Raw genomic sequence first — 21,940 nt, 5'->3', positions numbered from 1 at the left:
AAATAATAATCGTCGCTATTGTATCGTTAAAAATTATTTTTAAATTATTTTATTGCTCACAAAACAAACAACCACTCATAATTACAAAATTAAGTCTCGTTTAAATACTGGCCTCCCTTCAATGGTCGAGCCGTTGATGCCAGCTAAAACATGCAAAAATTTAACAAAAATAATATTAAAGTAGCCAAGACATAGCCAAATATTGTAATGCCACGTCACTAGCGGACATTTGAAATTTGCCGACTAGAATGATCAGTTAACCGATGTGACGGTTAATCGGGGGTCGGATAATTGATGCTCTACTGTACCAGTAAAAGTTATTGTTTATTGAATTTAAACTATATGGAGCAAAATCTTAAAATGATAAATTGTTGCAGATATAAAATATAACTCAAAAATTGGTTAAACTAATAGTATTAAAGAATTTTTTAACAAATAAATTTTTTTTATCAAGAACATATACAGCATATATATACTGTAAATTATATATAAATTTACAGAAATTACCAAATATTATAATTGAATTATTTTCAACAGCATGCTGTATCATCAGTAATGAATAAGTTAATAATATAGATCGAAAATCATAATTTAATTTTACTTACTTGTAATGCTAATTGTTTTTGTTTGATTTCTTCCATTTCAGATTTCTCAATTAATTCTAATTTATTACTAGATGTGTCCAAATCAGAATTAATCTCTTCAGCAAGTGCATTCAATTCTTCCAATGTTGATTTATGAGTGTTCCAGTTTGAAATGAGACCAGTTAACTGTCAAATAACATTCATTTTATTATTTTAATTTTCAAAATTCAATTTTATTCCTTATTCATAATAAATAAGATCCTAATGCATATATATTATTATATTTCTTATTCTTTATATTAAGTAAAATATATAGTTGTTCTTATTCAGATATATTTTCCTAAATTTTATAACTCCAAATATAATTATTTTTCTTTTTTTTTTAAATGATTATGATTATATAAAAAACCAAGTCTGAATCATATTATTATTAATATGGTTCAGACTTGGTCAATAATCAAATAATCAAGTCAGGTTTTTTATATTGCTACATTTTGGCTAATTAAATATACAAATTTGGAATAAAGGTAGGTAATTAAGCTACCATATTGTATTAAATAAATAATTTACAATATTATGGAAGAAACGATTGATCCGAGCAGGATTCAAACCTGCAATTTCTGTTTACTGTGCAGACGTATTACAAATTACTCTGCCTAGGTCACCTTCCAATCTTCTCTTCTATATGAAATCAATTTAGAAGTACAACCATAAAGGTTATTTGTCACATTAACTAGAAACAACCATTAAATTAATTACATATTGGCAGTTATATAAGTAATTTTGATAATTTTACAATCCACTTTCACCCATGCTAATTATAGAATAATATAAGCAAATAAATTTATAATTATATTAAATAACTTGTTTCTTTCATATTTTTTATCTCATTATTCTAAAATTTTAAATTTTATTTAATGTATAGAAATTTATTGTTTACGAAAATCCTTTTTCTTGTTATAAAACACATTAAATATTTCTTATTTTAAGTGTTTTTAAAAAGTTTTCTTAATATTTTAGTTAAAAATATTGCAAATAAAATGAATGCCTTTCAGAAACAAGTAGTTATTGAAATAAAAATTCAAATAGTTTATATTTTACTTTAAAAAATTAAAATAATTTATTTACAACATTTTGAACTTTTATGATTTCTTTTCTATAAAATAATGATTAATTATTAAAATTTTAAGTATTTATAACATTTTATTGGAAATATTTTAATTAACATTTTTTTTATTTGGAGTGATATTTTATTTAGAAAATTGCTATTCAATTAATTAATATAGAATATTCAAAAAATTGTTATAAATGAACTTTATTTACTTTACAAATTTTGTTGCCTTCAAATAACTTTTATGAGATAATAAATAGTCAAACAACATTATGATTTAAAGATTTAATGTTTATTATTTTTTAATTTATTACCTGATTATCTAAGTTCTTCAATTTTTCTTTTAAGAATGATTCATCTGCTTCTGGATTTATAGACTTCTCTTTTTCTTCCAGTGTATCTATTGATGATAATTTGTCAGCAAGGTCTTGCTTCATTTCCTACATTATTAAAATTGAAACGAATATTTTAAATCATGACATTTAAAAGATTTAATAGGAAATATCTATCTAATTTTAACATTTAACATAATAATTAAACTTAACAAAAGACCAAGAATAAAGCAAGCTAGATACTGTGTAAGTTAGCATTTTATAGTTAAGTCCAAGTTTGTTAGTGAAATATTCATAATAATAAGAAGAGGAATAATATTCATTATCCGAAACATTTTTCTTTATTTATTTTATTTTATTTGTTTACTTTATTTTATCTTAATTCAAAATTAGACATATTTCTATTTAATATATTCAATTTCTTCAGTTATTTTTCAGTGTTGTCAGCAAATATCAGTGTTGATTGAAGTTGAAATTATTTATGATTATTTTATTTAAAAAACTATATTAAAAATTAATACTGACAGGTAATACATTTTTTTTTATAAACATTACTATATTTATTATAAATTCTTATAAAAATGTTTTATTGATCTAATGACTTATTTAATCTAGCTTATAGATCTATATATATTTAAATTTCTTTAAGAATTAAATACAAAAAATATTGATATGATTAATTCTTACTTCTAATTTTCTGATTTCATCATTTACAACTTCCGGCATCATTGCTAATGGAGCAGACTGGAGATGTGAAACTTCTATTTGCTTTTCAGCTGTCCATTTAGAAACATTTTCTTTTAACTGAGCAGCATCTTCCCATTCATTCACTATGCTTGTAAGTGCCAAAATTTGAGATTCAGCCTATATTTAATAATAAAATTGTTTTAATGAAGTATAGAAAGCAAGATATATATATATATATATATAAAAATAGACATGTGTGTCCCTATATTTCACTTTTCAGCCAAAACTACACATCGCACATGAATGGTACTATGGTGGTTGTGTCTCAATAGCTATAAGGGTGCGGGGGATATGGGGGCTTAAAGTGGTTGATATCAAAGATTTTCTATTTTGATTTTAAAAATGTTCGAACCGTTTTAAATTCAAATTGGTATTCAAATTCAAATTGGTTTGATTATAGACGTTCCAGAAAATTGATCAAATTGAAAATAGTTCGTTTGACTGGATGTAAAAATTCTCTAATTAGTCTGGAAACGGGAGACCTAATTCTTGCATTCTGTGAAAACGGGTAAGATTGGCTATAATGTAATTATCTTAATCTTCACTATCGTTACTTTTTGCCCAACGAAGTGGGTCCTTGCAGCTAGATTTTAGATTACTTAGAAAAACAGTCTTTTATATATTACATACAAATAAAAACCCAGCGAAGTGGGTCCTTGCAGCTAGTATAAATATAATTTTTATGGACGTTAAATAATAAATGGTTTTTAGTAGGTCTGCTGCTCATTTAAACTCAACGGTTTGTACAATATTCGCTATTAGTCTAGATTCAACCAATCCTGTCGCAACATAAGTCGGCGATGACATTTTACCAAATTATATGAGTTTTTTTAGCGTGTTTGAACGAATACTATCACAATTTTTTTGCTGTGATATAGGAATCCGAACTATAGGAGCCCGTGTTATAGGGGGGTCGACTGTATAAGTTTTTTTTAAGAAAATAGAAGATGGTGCCATCAAATGTTGCCAGGAAAGTTAAGCAACTTGTTGCTGAATGTTTTTAATTTATGTTTTAAACAGATTAAATCAAAAATCATTATTGGATATTTATCAGAAATGCTCAATGATATAATACAAATTTTACAATCTCACAAAAAATTCTAAAGCCTGCATTATATTTATAAATAGTAGCTATTGGTTTTCTCTTATAGTTATGCATAGTTTTGAATCTCTCACATTCTTGTAAATGTGATGTAGGGACAGTTCATAGCTTAGAACTACCTGATTACCCTCTGTTTTGTTAATCCGTAGTTGTTACTATTAAATGCTTTTAACACTTTCCCTATATCCAATTTAGTTCTCCATATAATCAAAATATCATCCATGTAACAAGTATAACCAAGGATAGTGTGTTTGAAGTTTACTAAAGACTGTTCTTCCAACTGTTGTAAGACAAGTTCACAAAGATCTCCTGAAATGGGGCTACTCATCGGCACCCTCTGTTTTTGTATGTATGTGTGTTCATCAAAGTAAAACAAGAACAAATAGCACAGTAGGTGCGCAAGCTCTAATATCGGGGAATGCAAAGTCTGAGCATTAAGGGTAGTGCTGAGAAAGAAATCTCTTAAAGCACAAAAACATGATTCTAAATGAATGGAGGGAACAAGGATATGAAATTGAACAATGCAAGATGTTCGTTCCCATTTAAATTAATATTTGAAAGTTTGGAGAGAAGTGTGCATGAATCGAAGACTGTATATGCATTAATGTGGCAGTTTAATGAGTGATGAATCCATTCTTCTAATAAAAATGTTAGAGATCTTTATTGGTCACAGGTCGTAATTGTTGTCCAGGTTTGTTGACAGGTCATAATTGTTGACCATCAGCTAAGAAAAATGTCAAAACAAGCTTAGAGAAAAATAAAATTTGAACCTCAGATATCTCAAACAATGTCAGTTGATGATGCTTTCAAAGTTTTCAGTCCACTATAATACTTTTAAAGAACAATAAATAATTTTGATAACATTCCAGCAAAAGGAAAGAAGTTTTTCTACTACTTTTTGAAAACTAGCATTATTGAACTACAGGAAAATTTAAGTTTCTTTGTCTATAAGGATAAAATCACTTTTTAAACTTAAAAAATTTTTATTGTAATTGAAAAATTCTTGGATAAATGGAATATGTATAAAATTATTCTCTTTTTCCAAAGAGAATAATTATAAATATTATCTATCTATCACTGTTATTTACAAAAATTAATCTTCATATCTAACTATACTATTGTGAATATCATAATCTAGTTTATAAATTGCCTATATCTGGGATGGGCAATCTTTTTCTATGTAAGGGCTGCATTTCAAAACTTTTGAACTAATGCGAGCCATATACAAGAGAAAGAAAATGCCGGTAAATCACAATTATTTATTCATTTATAATTATAAATTAGCATAGTTATACTTAATTTAGCTTCTAGAACTGATGTAAATGTAATACAGTAATACCCGAACTTACACCATAGGTGGGACCAAGAGATAACCGCGTAAGTCGGGGTATAATTTCGCAATTTGTCTAAAATCCAAGTCGGATGTATGTAAGCTAATAAATGTTTTCGTTAATCTTATCTCGTCTTTTGATTTGTTCACGGTTACAAGAAATCACCACATAGAGTCTCTCGAGTCTCCGTAGATATAACAAACACAGAAATAAATAACACAAAAGAAATTGTAGCTATGTGTCGATTCCGTGCGACACGTCCAAACATGTAAGCTGAATAATAGTGTAGGGGGAGTGAGTAATCAAGAGTTGCGTAGCACTCAAACAAAAGACGAATGGACGAGATTTGAAAATCGCGTAAGTCGGGGTAGCGTAAGTCGAGGTATTACTGTATATCAGATATATTTGATTAAATATTAGTCACTGCTAGTTTTAAATTAGTTTTCAATGTGTCTGTTAGTCAGTTTCTTGTTTTAATTTTTACTAAATTCATTGTGGAAAAATTATTCACATACATAAAGTTGTAGAAAATAATGTTTGAATTTTTGCTGCATACTTCCTTAAGCTAGGAAACTGATACATTTGTTCATATTTTATGTGATGTGGGCTGCAAAAAATATTAATTCGGGCTGCGGGTTGTCCATCCCTGGCATATATTAAAATTATTTTATCAATTACTACACATTTTTCATCAATCAATATAATGTCTGATCTGTTATATCAATTTTAGATTCACCTTCTGACTATATTAAAATTAAATAGCCTTGAATAAAACTGTCTCAAAAAATTAAAATAAATTTTAAAAATGTTTACTAACATTATTCAGTTCCATTAAATTATAAATAACAATTTTAATATAATGGATGTATTACTCATTAACAGCCACATCTATACTAATATATCAATAGGATCTGCTTCATATGTAGAGAGACTGTAATTTCATTTTCTCCTTTTGTTAACTGGAGAATTGCTCATGATGTTCTGAAAATTTCTTTACCCCAATATTAGGTATTTCTTCTACAACCTTATTTAACACTTAAAAGGGATCTGGTTGGCATTAAAAAGCTATTCAGATTAATTTTTGACAAATGATAATTAGTTATTTAGGTACATTTGTATTTACTGTGTCCANAAATTTATTATAATCCAGACCATCTGCCAGTATTTATACCAGTATCCTCCTGTGATCCATATTTGTGTAAAGTGGGCTTTCATATACTGCACTTACCATAAAGACACATTGAGGGAGCTACATCACCTGGAGTTTTCTGCAACCAAACATGGCTACAAAACAAGCCTTATTCAAAAATTGGCCAAAACATATAACAAAAATAACAACAGAAGGGATAATGAAAATAGTGGGCAAGATATCAATACATGCCATATAGTAGTTGAAGTATAATCATATGATGAAGAACATATATAAAGAGATAGCAGAGTATAAGAATGCCAAAATAACACATGTATGCAACTCTACTATATACAACTTACTATACTCTACTATACACAATGGCAAAGATGCAGCCTATCAACTCCATTTACCGGGGTATATCATATTCCAGTGACAGACCATAGAAGCCAAAGGGAATTGGAGTACATAGCTGTTTACAACATGCTGTTTACAAAAGAGATTGGCTGAACATAGTTATGATATCAGCCACAAGCTCACCACTATCTTGGCTATTTATGCCTCAGACAGCAACATCCAGGCCAATCTACAGAATGCTGCCATTAGGACCTTAGAATCACTGAAAATTTATAAAGCCAAAAAACAAGGGAGAACCATTAACTTTAAAGATGAAACATGTTTATCCTAAGCATGGCACATACTACTTTAAATCACATCTGGGCCCTTTAATAACATCAAAATTTAAATTTTTTTAAAAGTTTAAAGAAATAATGATTTGAAATGGCTATAATATCTTGTATCCCACTTTATAATAATGACATCATGCAACTAATTTAACCTAGAGACGTATTCGATTAAAAAAAAAAACATTTTTTAAAATGCAACATTTATGTTCGACCTGAAGAAGATCCAGCTGAGGATTGAAAACGTTAGTCGTTATCAAAATAATACGCTACTGGAGAATTGTTTAGAAAGTACTTCAAAGAAGGTTTAGTGCTATATTTCCACTCCAATATTAATTAGTGTGAGTAGAACAAAAAGCTAAGTAATACAAAAAAAAAATCATGGTTAAATCCTGACTTGAATTTTTTTTTTTTTTTAATTCTTTTTGCTTTTTGGATAATAAAAAAATAATCTTTTTAATCCAGCCCATAACAGAGTAATTAATCAGTAGTGAGGGATGTGTCTGACTACCTTAAAATATCTGATCTCAGATTTGAATTTGGTTCCCTCAAAACAGTAAATATACACTTAAACTGTCTTCCAGCCATTTCCTGATTTGGATTAAAAAACACAAAAAAAGAGAAATTGAAACAAATGATATTACTAAACAAAGATATAATAAACAATTGTATCACCAATTTTCCATTATATCAGTTACATTAAAGTTTGAAAGTTTTAAAGTATAGAATTTGATTTATTATTATTTGAAATTTTGGAAAATTCTAGAGAACCTTAAAAATAATTCTTCAATAAGAATTAAATGTTAATCATATAAAATTCAAAATTTATACTAGCAAATTATCATTTTAAAATAATATTTTAAGTTTTAAATTTTTATTAAACTTTATTATACTTTAAATATATACTTTAATTTTTATTAAATTGTAAACTGAAATTTACAATTTCTATCTTTATTTATTAAAGTAAATAAATAAGTCCAACTTGTCTGAAAGTTATTTACATATATTAAAGAAAACATACAAAATTATATAACAGGATATGAACAATTAAATTTATATTAATAAAACATTTTGAAATATTTGAAACATTAACTGATTCAGAATAAAAAAGAAAACTGATTCTGATACAAGAGTAAAATAATGCTTACTTTTGTAGAATCCAATTTATCTTTAACACTTTCTATAGAAAGCATTTTGTAGTTTATATCTGAAGTAAGCTGAGGTTCTACATTTGTAAGAAGTCTACTACAATTATTCATAGTTTCTTCATAATTCATAAATTTTCTTAATGCATCTTCCAATTGTGCCTGTTAAATAAAAAAGATTGAAAATAAGTTTAGTATATAGTTATAATAATTGGTTTAGAATAAACTTTTGATTAAAACCTAGTTAAGATTTAAATAGAAATCTATTTATATCTTAATTGATTTCACACATTTACAAATAAATGTGTGAAATCAATTATCAATTAAAGAAATATAATTTAATTTATTTTATTCCAAAATAAAGTATTATAGAACAATATGACTAGAAAATATTTTTCATAAGGATCAACTATGTCTGACTTTAGGACAAAAATCTGAGCAGGGGCATCCGTACTTTGGGATATTTTGGTCATATGCCCCTCTTTTTGTCTCAGTCGCCATTTACCTAATCCTCAGGGTGTCTCCAAATTCTGTTATCAACAGAAAATTCATGATTTCTAGACTACTTTGCAAATATAAAAGAAACTAACAAACAATTTTTGTCCATTATCCCATGCAAATTCATCATATGTTGACCAAAACGTGGCCTTGAATATAAGGAATGCGTCTTGTTTTCAAGGTCAAGTTAGCTTCCATTTTTATAGTGTATAGGTGCCACTGAATCTGAGTACAAATTCTCAATATATAAAAAAACTTTTAATTGTTTTCTTACAGAATATTAATCATTTTATGAATCATTATTCATCATTCGTGAAATCTTTTTGCTTTCATAACTGTGAATGGAAAGTTCTTGCAACAGTGTTCATTAACAGTATTGAGGAGAGTATCATGTGAAATAACACTTTCAATGTAGTATCATATATAATAAATTGCATGTTTTTTATTTATTCTTCTTGGTTTCTTCTCTGTACTACATATGTTGTTATTACAAATCATGATCATGGCTTAAATTTAATGAAAACTTTTTTATATAAATCATAGGTAATACAATTTCATGACCACTGTTGTAATGTAGAGTGGCATTTTACTAAAATTTAAATCAAATGCCGATACAAATATATAGCAAAAAACATTTCTTTTGAATGAAACTAACTATATATTTTTCAGAATATAATAATATTTCTATTTGTATTTTGTCCAAAACTCATTGTAAAATGAAAATCTTTCACAAGTTGACATATAAATGTAGTCAAAAATTTAAGAAAATACACAAGATTTTTGTCTTTTAATAAGTTTTCTTATAATATTTATAAAAATCCTTTTGGCTGAAAGCAACAGTTTTGGAAAAATTAAAACAAGTTTGCGATTTCAATCTAATGGTTTATAATGTTTACAATGAAATCTTCAACTTAATAAAGAAATTTATCCTGAGTAACAGTTTTGTTTACAGGAATATTGAATCAACAGATTAAATTCTACCAAAAATATATAACAATTTAATTTATAATAAAAACTAAAATATTTAATATAATATTGTAATTTAATAAAAAAAAATCATACTTTGATTTGTTCAGCACTTGTTAATAATGAATCATAACTATCTTGAATATTTGCTAACTGTTGTTTAATTTGATCTTCTATTTCAGGTGCTTGGTCTTTATAATTATTAATTAAATGATATCCTTTATCTTTAACATTGTCTATTACTTTTTGATATTGCTGAATTTCATTCAAAATTGCCTATAAATAAAATAAAATTGTAATTAAATAAACGTATTAATAAATAATGTAAGTAAAATTAAAAATTTATTTTAAAATATTACAAAAATGATAAATACAATAGTTTATGTATTAATAACCAATGTTTCAATTTAATTTAATTGGGCTCTAATTTTCAAAAATTGCGGCCACTGGTGTCCATCCGTCTGTCCTTTCTTAATCTCAAGAACGGAATTGGATAGATGAGAGTCAAGACCAGATACAAAAAGTTTAGAGGCAGGAGGCAGTTTAACTATAAAAATGTGACTTCTGGTTTGGACTGGAAGTCACATCATTTCATTTCAAAAATTTTCTCCTGAACACAGTTATGGCTTGACTCTATTATTAACAGGAAAAATATGATGTACATAAGCAAGACACTACTAAAATTGAGAGCACTTTGACAATGTCACAATAAATAATTTAAAATATTAATAATTTATTACCAAGTTTTTGTTAAATAAAAATAGCAAATATCAATAGGTAGATCATCATACTGTTAAAAAACAAAGCATTGAAATATATTAAGGATTACTTAAGTAGATCAGTAAATAAGTTTACAAGTTTAACATGTTGTTTAACAAGTTTAACATATTGTTTAACATGTCAAACTGGTTGAAATTTTCAAAAGCTGCTGACATAGAAACTGTAGTGTTAACAATTAAACAACTACAACAGTGATTCAATGCATACATGGAAAAAGAAGACCAATGCAATAGTTTATCATGGTAAACTGAATGCAAAATTAGTCCTGCATGGAAGATTGAGGAATTAAGACTTATATAGTTTTTCTGAATAGAGAAAATACTTAGCTTTTATAGTATCAGTGGGATTGTTGTTGTAATAATGCTTAAGCATAAAGAGCATGACAATCTTACAACTTATTCTAATAGTTCTGTTGGAAAGCAATAAAATAATTCCCAAACAGTCTGAATTCAGCATCCCAAAATTTTAATGTTTTTATATCTGATTATGTCAAAAACTAATTTATAAATAGCTTCTTGATTTGTATTGTTAGTTTAAAATCTTGCATTTGATTTATAAGAATAGTAAATTTACTTTCTGATCAACTTTAAACATTGTGGTTAGTAGCTTGTTTTTTGTACATCTGAAAATATTTCTCAGTACTGTAGTTTCAAAATATTTGCAATAAATGATTATTATTTTAAACTACTGTATATCTAATGTTAACTGTTTGCACAAACTATTGTAGTTATTATAAATGTTTAATAAAATGAGAAACAAAGAATAAAAAACAAAAATAAAAATATAATAATTCTGATAAGCAAATTTCTCTTCTATTTATAAATAGTAAAATGTTACCCCATGTTTTTGAATTTCGTCCTGAGTTTGAGCCAAATTGTTTATCTGCTGTGAATGATGAGACATTAAATGAAACGACATTTGAAGAAGCCATTTTTCAGTTTCTTGTAGTGATTGTTGATAATTTTGAATATTTTTCATTTCATATTCTAACTGGCTAAGAAGTTCCTGAAATGAATTAAAATTATCATTACAAAAACTATTTAGTTACATATGACTAATGAATAGGCTTATAACATATTAAATATATTATAAAATTATCATTGTTATTTATTAATGCCTTAAGCAATATAACAAAGAAAAGATCTTAAAGAAATTGCAATTATCATTTATATAATTATTATAATTAAATAATTATTTTTAATACTGTTTATCTAAAGAATTATTTTTGTAACAGAAAATTTTTACATACTTTACAACGGTATTCATCCGCTGACAACCTCTCGGAAAATTCACATAACTCTTCACTCATTTTATCTTCATCTATTTTCTGAAGAAGTTCATTAGCCTCGTTCTTTAATTCAGCCAAAAGTGGTTTGTGTTGTTGAATATCTGATTCAATTTGCTTAAAAAAGTAAAATATCATTTAATTTTTCTCATCTAAATAATAAATTTATTTATTTTTATTNCTTTAAGCCTTAATATTAAAAATATTGAATATACAATTTTGCTCTAATAGTGTTCTATATTTATTATTTTAAAATTAAATTAACTTACTTGTTCTATGAAATCATGAAGTTGAACATTGATTTGTAACTCCCTTTCATTAAGTTTTGTATCTAGACCATCATCCGGAGTTGTTGGTCGACTTATTGATGAAGTTGCTTCTGCAAAACCTTGAATGGCTGTTTCTAATTGCTGCTTGGCTGTGTTTAATTTACTCAAAATATCCTATTTGTAATAAATAAAACATTGAATCATTATGCAATTTATCTATTGATATACAAGTCATTTAATTATTTTTTATTTTATGTACTAAATCAACCTACTAAACTTATACAATATAAATAGTTTGGGGATCTCATCACCAAACATCCCCAAACTATTTGCATTCGCTAGGACCCATAAACCGGGCACCAATCTAAGATTTATTGTTGATAAAGCAAGATGTCCCGCATGCATATTCAAAAACTTTTTACATAATCAGCTTAAAGAACATCTACAAAATTATCGGTTTACAATATATAAGTCGAGGGAATTAGTGGAAGGAATAATACAGACTATAATACATAAAGACACATACATAACAGTTCTGGATTTCGTATCCCTCTACCCATCTATCAAACTACAACTGTGCTTTTGTGCACTGAGAGATTGGCTGTTTAAAACTGCTATTGAACCTACACACCACTAACATATCTTAAATCTAGCACACGATCTGTTACTCCTCCTTCCAATATAACAACACCACATGTACAAAAAAGAGGAGTACCCATGGGCAGTCCAATATCTGGGGATCTCTGTGAAATGGTGGTACATATATTGGAACTAACAGTATTATCTTAAATCTAGGGATTCCTTACTCACTTCCACATTTACAAAAGATACATGGATAACATTTTGATCATTTCAAAAACTAAAAAAATTGAACATAGAAGCCTTTGTAGATGCCATGAACAACAACCCATTTGGCTTGAGACTCAAACTGGACTAATCCAGCGATACACAGGCCTACTTCTTAGATCTACAGTTATTCATTCAAGAGGGCAACAACTATATGAAAATTTATTATAAACCAGACCATCTGCCAGTATTTATACCAGTATCCTCCTGTGATCCATATTTGTGTAAAGTGGGCTTTCATATACTGCACTTACCATAAAGACACATTGAGGGAGCTACATCACCTGGAGTTTTCTGCAACCAAACATGGCTACAAAACAAGCCTTATTCAAAAATTGGCCAAAACATATAACAAAAATAACAACAGAAGGGATAATGAAAATAGTGGGCAAGATATCAATACATGCCATATAGTAGTTGAAGTATAATCATATGATGAAGAACATATATAAAGAGATAGCAGAGTATAAGAATGCCAAAATAACACATGTATGCAACTCTACTATATACAACTTACTATACTCTACTATACACAATGGCAAAGATGCAGCCTATCAACTCCATTTACCGGGGTATATCATATTCCAGTGACAGACCATAGAAGCCAAAGGGAATTGGAGTACATAGCTGTTTACAACATGCTGTTTACAAAAGAGATTGGCTGAACATAGTTATGATATCAGCCACAAGCTCACCACTATCTTGGCTATTTATGCCTCAGACAGCAACATCCAGGCCAATCTACAGAATGCTGCCATTAGGACCTTAGAATCACTGAAAATTTATAAAGCCAAAAAACAAGGGAGAACCATTAACTTTAAAGATGAAACATGTTTATCCTAAGCATGGCACATACTACTTTAAATCACATCTGGGCCCTTTAATAACATCAAAATTTAAATTTTTTTAAAAGTTTAAAGAAATAATGATTTGAAATGGCTATAATATCTTGTATCCCACTTTATAATAATGACATCATGCAACTAATTTAACCTAGAGACGTATTCGATTAAAAAAAAAAACATTTTTTAAAATGCAACATTTATGTTCGACCTGAAGAAGATCCAGCTGAGGATTGAAAACGTTAGTCGTTATCAAAATAATACGCTACTGGAGAATTGTTTAGAAAGTACTTCAAAGAAGGTTTAGTGCTATATTTCCACTCCAATATTAATTAGTGTGAGTAGAACAAAAAGCTAAGTAATACAAAAAAAAAATCATGGTTAAATCCTGACTTGAATTTTTTTTTTTTTTTAATTCTTTTTGCTTTTTGGATAATAAAAAAATAATCTTTTTAATCCAGCCCATAACAGAGTAATTAATCAGTAGTGAGGGATGTGTCTGACTACCTTAAAATATCTGATCTCAGATTTGAATTTGGTTCCCTCAAAACAGTAAATATACACTTAAACTGTCTTCCAGCCATTTCCTGATTTGGATTAAAAAACACAAAAAAAGAGAAATTGAAACAAATGATATTACTAAACAAAGATATAATAAACAATTGTATCACCAATTTTCCATTATATCAGTTACATTAAAGTTTGAAAGTTTTAAAGTATAGAATTTGATTTATTATTATTTGAAATTTTGGAAAATTCTAGAGAACCTTAAAAATAATTCTTCAATAAGAATTAAATGTTAATCATATAAAATTCAAAATTTATACTAGCAAATTATCATTTTAAAATAATATTTTAAGTTTTAAATTTTTATTAAACTTTATTATACTTTAAATATATACTTTAATTTTTATTAAATTGTAAACTGAAATTTACAATTTCTATCTTTATTTATTAAAGTAAATAAATAAGTCCAACTTGTCTGAAAGTTATTTACATATATTAAAGAAAACATACAAAATTATATAACAGGATATGAACAATTAAATTTATATTAATAAAACATTTTGAAATATTTGAAACATTAACTGATTCAGAATAAAAAAGAAAACTGATTCTGATACAAGAGTAAAATAATGCTTACTTTTGTAGAATCCAATTTATCTTTAACACTTTCTATAGAAAGCATTTTGTAGTTTATATCTGAAGTAAGCTGAGGTTCTACATTTGTAAGAAGTCTACTACAATTATTCATAGTTTCTTCATAATTCATAAATTTTCTTAATGCATCTTCCAATTGTGCCTGTTAAATAAAAAAGATTGAAAATAAGTTTAGTATATAGTTATAATAATTGGTTTAGAATAAACTTTTGATTAAAACCTAGTTAAGATTTAAATAGAAATCTATTTATATCTTAATTGATTTCACACATTTACAAATAAATGTGTGAAATCAATTATCAATTAAAGAAATATAATTTAATTTATTTTATTCCAAAATAAAGTATTATAGAACAATATGACTAGAAAATATTTTTCATAAGGATCAACTATGTCTGACTTTAGGACAAAAATCTGAGCAGGGGCATCCGTACTTTGGGATATTTTGGTCATATGCCCCTCTTTTTGTCTCAGTCGCCATTTACCTAATCCTCAGGGTGTCTCCAAATTCTGTTATCAACAGAAAATTCATGATTTCTAGACTACTTTGCAAATATAAAAGAAACTAACAAACAATTTTTGTCCATTATCCCATGCAAATTCATCATATGTTGACCAAAACGTGGCCTTGAATATAAGGAATGCGTCTTGTTTTCAAGGTCAAGTTAGCTTCCATTTTTATAGTGTATAGGTGCCACTGAATCTGAGTACAAATTCTCAATATATAAAAAAACTTTTAATTGTTTTCTTACAGAATATTAATCATTTTATGAATCATTATTCATCATTCGTGAAATCTTTTTGCTTTCATAACTGTGAATGGAAAGTTCTTGCAACAGTGTTCATTAACAGTATTGAGGAGAGTATCATGTGAAATAACACTTTCAATGTAGTATCATATATAATAAATTGCATGTTTTTTATTTATTCTTCTTGGTTTCTTCTCTGTACTACATATGTTGTTATTACAAATCATGATCATGGCTTAAATTTAATGAAAACTTTTTTATATAAATCATAGGTAATACAATTTCATGACCACTGTTGTAATGTAGAGTGGCATTTTACTAAAATTTAAATCAAATGCCGATACAAATATATAGCAAAAAACATTTCTTTTGAATGAAACTAACTATATATTTTTCAGAATATAATAATATTTCTATTTGTATTTTGTCCAAAACTCATTGTAAAATGAAAATCTTTCACAAGTTGACATATAAATGTAGTCAAAAATTTAAGAAAATACACAAGATTTTTGTCTTTTAATAAGTTTTCTTATAATATTTATAAAAATCCTTTTGGCTGAAAGCAACAGTTTTGGAAAAATTAAAACAAGTTTGCGATTTCAATCTAATGGTTTATAATGTTTACAATGAAATCTTCAACTTAATAAAGAAATTTATCCTGAGTAACAGTTTTGTTTACAGGAATATTGAATCAACAGATTAAATTCTACCAAAAATATATAACAATTTAATTTATAATAAAAACTAAAATATTTAATATAATATTGTAATTTAATAAAAAAAAATCATACTTTGATTTGTTCAGCACTTGTTAATAATGAATCATAACTATCTTGAATATTTGCTAACTGTTGTTTAATTTGATCTTCTATTTCAGGTGCTTGGTCTTTATAATTATTAATTAAATGATATCCTTTATCTTTAACATTGTCTATTACTTTTTGATATTGCTGAATTTCATTCAAAATTGCCTATAAATAAAATAAAATTGTAATTAAATAAACGTATTAATAAATAATGTAAGTAAAATTAAAAATTTATTTTAAAATATTACAAAAATGATAAATACAATAGTTTATGTATTAATAACCAATGTTTCAATTTAATTTAATTGGGCTCTAATTTTCAAAAATTGCGGCCACTGGTGTCCATCCGTCTGTCCTTTCTTAATCTCAAGAACGGAATTGGATAGATGAGAGTCAAGACCAGATACAAAAAGTTTAGAGGCAGGAGGCAGTTTAACTATAAAAATGTGACTTCTGGTTTGGACTGGAAGTCACATCATTTCATTTCAAAAATTTTCTCCTGAACACAGTTATGGCTTGACTCTATTATTAACAGGAAAAATATGATGTACATAAGCAAGACACTACTAAAATTGAGAGCACTTTGACAATGTCACAATAAATAATTTAAAATATTAATAATTTATTACCAAGTTTTTGTTAAATAAAAATAGCAAATATCAATAGGTAGATCATCATACTGTTAAAAAACAAAGCATTGAAATATATTAAGGATTACTTAAGTAGATCAGTAAATAAGTTTACAAGTTTAACATGTTGTTTAACAAGTTTAACATATTGTTTAACATGTCAAACTGGTTGAAATTTTCAAAAGCTGCTGACATAGAAACTGTAGTGTTAACAATTAAACAACTACAACAGTGATTCAATGCATACATGGAAAAAGAAGACCAATGCAATAGTTTATCATGGTAAACTGAATGCAAAATTAGTCCTGCATGGAAGATTGAGGAATTAAGACTTATATAGTTTTTCTGAATAGAGAAAATACTTAGCTTTTATAGTATCAGTGGGATTGTTGTTGTAATAATGCTTAAGCATAAAGAGCATGACAATCTTACAACTTATTCTAATAGTTCTGTTGGAAAGCAATAAAATAATTCCCAAACAGTCTGAATTCAGCATCCCAAAATTTTAATGTTTTTATATCTGATTATGTCAAAAACTAATTTATAAATAGCTTCTTGATTTGTATTGTTAGTTTAAAATCTTGCATTTGATTTATAAGAATAGTAAATTTACTTTCTGATCAACTTTAAACATTGTGGTTAGTAGCTTGTTTTTTGTACATCTGAAAATATTTCTCAGTACTGTAGTTTCAAAATATTTGCAATAAATGATTATTATTTTAAACTACTGTATATCTAATGTTAACTGTTTGCACAAACTATTGTAGTTATTATAAATGTTTAATAAAATGAGAAACAAAGAATAAAAAACAAAAATAAAAATATAATAATTCTGATAAGCAAATTTCTCTTCTATTTATAAATAGTAAAATGTTACCCCATGTTTTTGAATTTCGTCCTGAGTTTGAGCCAAATTGTTTATCTGCTGTGAATGATGAGACATTAAATGAAACGACATTTGAAGAAGCCATTTTTCAGTTTCTTGTAGTGATTGTTGATAATTTTGAATATTTTTCATTTCATATTCTAACTGGCTAAGAAGTTCCTGAAATGAATTAAAATTATCATTACAAAAACTATTTAGTTACATATGACTAATGAATAGGCTTATAACATATTAAATATATTATAAAATTATCATTGTTATTTATTAATGCCTTAAGCAATATAACAAAGAAAAGATCTTAAAGAAATTGCAATTATCATTTATATAATTATTATAATTAAATAATTATTTTTAATACTGTTTATCTAAAGAATTATTTTTGTAACAGAAAATTTTTACATACTTTACAACGGTATTCATCCGCTGACAACCTCTCGGAAAATTCACATAACTCTTCACTCATTTTATCTTCATCTATTTTCTGAAGAAGTTCATTAGCCTCGTTCTTTAATTCAGCCAAAAGTGGTTTGTGTTGTTGAATATCTGATTCAATTTGCTTAAAAAAGTAAAATATCATTTAATTTTTCTCATCTAAATAATAAATTTATTTATTTTTATTCTATTGATGATAATCTAAAGTTATATGAAATTTATACACAACTTTGTTTTATAGTTATTTTTACATATTTTTAAATTTAAACAATTTTACTACTATAAAATCAAACTAGCATTGATTATAAAAGCAATTTTATGTATTTAATTATGTTTTATATTAAAAATAATTTATTTTCAAAATTAAAATTTAGAATATTAAACATAAAAAATTAAATAATTGACCTAAATAAGTTTTTAAAATACACAAAAAAATATGGAGTTCACTACTTTTTTTAATTACTATCGGTTATTGTAACTTTTAATTTAGTAAATTCTACAGTAATCATATAAAATGCGATTTATAAAAATAAAACTTCAACTAAGATTATAAAATAAAATAAAAGCAGTTTAACATATGTAAACTGCAAGTATATGTTATTAAGTAAAAGTATTACATTTAAACAGAAAGAGTAATTTTTCTGCTGTTTGACATCTGTATTCTAACAAATACTGTAGCAATCTGTATTGAATATGGACAGACTTATAGAAAATGTCACATGTAAGATTAGGAAAAGGAAAAGTCATCTTTGCATATAATTCTGCTTTGGACTGTTTGGAAAGGGGATGGAGTTGAAACATTGTAGTGTGGAAATTTTTATTAGTATACGAATTTCTTCTTATAGCCTACTCATTAGTCATATGAATAAACTATCAGTTAGAAAATGTTTACAGAACTTTTTTCTTAAGTCATTTCTTCAACATGAGGGGAAGGTCCATGAACTATTGTATTGCACATGTAATTAAAGAGAAAGGGATTTGCTAAAATTACATCATTGTACAAAACAGAGATGGAAAAGGTCAAAAGTGGCTCAAAAACTGTACACATAATTAAAATGGAAGTCCACTACAATTCTTTGCTTGTTATAATAGAATATTTATATTACATTAGTTATAAAAGACTATTATGACAATGAAATGCCATATTTTTTGTTTGGCCACCTCTGTGTATATTGTTCCCTTTCAAACTATATTTCCTCAAATGTAATTTCAATTTATGACAGTGAACTTAATAGGAATTGGGAAAACTTGCTTAACAAATGATTTTCTAGAAACCAATTAGTTAATTAGGAAATTAAATTATTTACCTTATAATGTTCTCTCAGTGTTCGAATTTCTATCATATCTCCTTTAGTAAACAAATTGTTTTTCAACTTTTTTTCAATATCATTTAACCAATCCTTAAACGTTTTACTGTTACGTGTAAATTCTTGTAGTCTATTACATATTGATGTAAACAGACATATTGCTTCACTAATCTGTTCACTGAAAGTGGCAAATTCATTTCTCATATTTTCCATGTCTAATCGTACGCTAACTTGGACATTTTCAGGTAGTATGCCAAGTGTTCTAGCTCCAGCTTCACATGCAACTGTCATAAGATGTTGACCAATTGAAAGAGATGAAGAAATATCCTAAAAAATAACATATGGAACATTATATAATAATTTATTCTAATAATTTGCAAAAATATGATAGAAAAGTTTCAAATTTATTAAAAATTCCGAAACTCATTATTATTCAGAATTATTACTTTACGAATAGTTCAGAAATTTTTGAACATTTAGTATTGTTAAGTTCATATATAGATTTCTTCAATTCTAAGATGCACTTTTTTTACCTATTTTTATTCCTGTACAAGTATAAGAAACCATCTTACAATTGATGGTATCTTATACTTGATATCCAAAACAACAATCAGAAATCATTGTGATTAGATCATGTGATGCATTATGTACCAATAACAGACATTTTTTGGCTATACTGCTCAATGGTCACATTAGTTCAAGTGAATTTTATTTTAGTTGCTTCACTTCTATTTAAAAATTTTCCTTTTAATTTAAAGAGACTAGGCTTTATTACAGACTAAAACAAAGTAATGATTTAAATATAGAATTTCTTCATCAGTAATGATAAAACAATGTGATAAAGTATCAATAGATAAAAATCTTTGGAGGACAAAATTTAACAACATCCTACAATTCATTGGAGTTACATATGAGCTGTTTCAAAACTTGATTGATGACTAGAAGCAAGAATATTATTTTATTAATGAAAATTGCATTCTCTCAATGTATTATATAGGACTAAAATTCTTTATTTCAATTGGTTTATCATCCATGGTATATTAATATTCTAAAAATCCCTCAAAAGCTAATTATCTACTAACGAACATTGGAATAAATGTAGAGATTTTTAATTTAGTTAAAACTGAATAAATATTCATTATATATAGGTAATATTTATATTGCTTTTTTCTACAGACCATTGTTATTGGTTTAACTAAAAGGATTTTTCAGCAATATACTTATTGAAAGACTGTGTAAAATTCTCTAGGGAAGAAGAGAAATATAAAATACTTGAAATATTTCAATTTAATGTATCTTAAAATTTTTGACTGAAATTAAGTGACTTATCAAGATATCAAACGTATAATTTAAATAACTTTTTTAAGTCTATTGTTAGAGAACAAATCAATAGTAAAAATTAGTCTCTTTATTTGCCAAAAAATTATACTAAGAAAACTTATGTCAGATAACTCTATATTGTTTTGAAGATAAATCATCATCACATTAACATTTTGTAAACTGATTTAATTAACCAATATACTTGAACAGTTCACAATTGGCATTGACATGCAAAAAACACCTTACATACCTTCCAGCAATGTTTTATAGAAATTACAAATGTTTTTGAGTGTTCCTCGTCTCATAAAGTAAATCTATGAAATGGCTTTTTTTTACTTGAGAAAGGCCTCTCAATGCAGCCCAAAAACATTTGTAATTTCTATTAAACATTGCTGGAGTAATAAGGTGTTTTTCTGCATGTCAGTGTCAATTTTATTAACTGATTTATGTACTGTACTATGAATCTTTCCCCTTATAACAAGTTTCTTATCTTATCACTAATAAATGATTTGATTATTTCCAGAATAATACTTTTTATTAATTTAAATTTTCTTTTATATAAATTAAAACATAAAAAGTTATCATATATTAAAGGAATTATATAATTTTTTTGATACATAAAATAAAAATAGATATGTTTTCATGAAAGGATAAACTATAACAAATAAATTTTATCAAAGAATTAACAAAAGTTTTAAAACCTTAAGAATTTGAAGCCTTTCAGTAAGTTTAGTCTGGTCCACTTTATGATCTTTGTTTTGTTCCCATCTAACCTTATTTGGTTCAAACCATTGCATATATTCTTCCTTTGCTTTAGTAAATTCATTTTGATTGCTTAATACTTTTTGCAATTTTGATAATGCTTCCTAAAAATATAAATAATATTAAATAGTTAATTATAAAAATTCAACAAATAAATTTCAGTTTAAAAATACTTTTATAATACAGATCTTGAAAATTTTTAAAAATCTAATTTACTATAATAGTAAAGTTAAACTTA

General features: G+C 26.3%; 1 protein-coding gene across 1 annotated transcript in view; it reads right to left on the bottom strand.

Moving 5' to 3' along the window:
- LOC111620118 (nesprin-1-like) overlaps nucleotides 1-21,940 on the bottom strand; it is a 307,506-nt gene that overhangs the window by 84,151 nt on the left and 201,415 nt on the right. The window contains exons 85-94 of the mRNA XM_023361978.1: nucleotides 21,642-21,806; nucleotides 19,621-19,947; nucleotides 18,285-18,437; nucleotides 17,873-18,040; nucleotides 16,352-16,531; nucleotides 14,795-14,953; nucleotides 11,963-12,136; nucleotides 2,715-2,891; nucleotides 2,010-2,135; nucleotides 606-770 (exon numbers count right to left, since the gene is read on the bottom strand). Coding sequence (XP_023217746.1) covers nucleotides 606-770; nucleotides 2,010-2,135; nucleotides 2,715-2,891; nucleotides 11,963-12,136; nucleotides 14,795-14,953; nucleotides 16,352-16,531; nucleotides 17,873-18,040; nucleotides 18,285-18,437; nucleotides 19,621-19,947; nucleotides 21,642-21,806 — 1,794 coding nt within the window. The remainder of the gene's footprint in view (nucleotides 1-605; nucleotides 771-2,009; nucleotides 2,136-2,714; nucleotides 2,892-11,962; nucleotides 12,137-14,794; nucleotides 14,954-16,351; nucleotides 16,532-17,872; nucleotides 18,041-18,284; nucleotides 18,438-19,620; nucleotides 19,948-21,641; nucleotides 21,807-21,940) is intronic.

The sequence above is a fragment of the Centruroides sculpturatus genome, unplaced genomic scaffold, assembly GCF_000671375.1.
Source record: "Centruroides sculpturatus isolate CEXI.00-Female unplaced genomic scaffold, Cexi_2.0 scaffold109, whole genome shotgun sequence".
Taxonomy (NCBI): Eukaryota; Metazoa; Arthropoda; class Arachnida; order Scorpiones; family Buthidae; genus Centruroides; species Centruroides sculpturatus.
The sequence above is the reverse complement of the archived record's forward strand: the minus strand, read 5'-3'. Positions and strand labels throughout refer to the sequence as shown.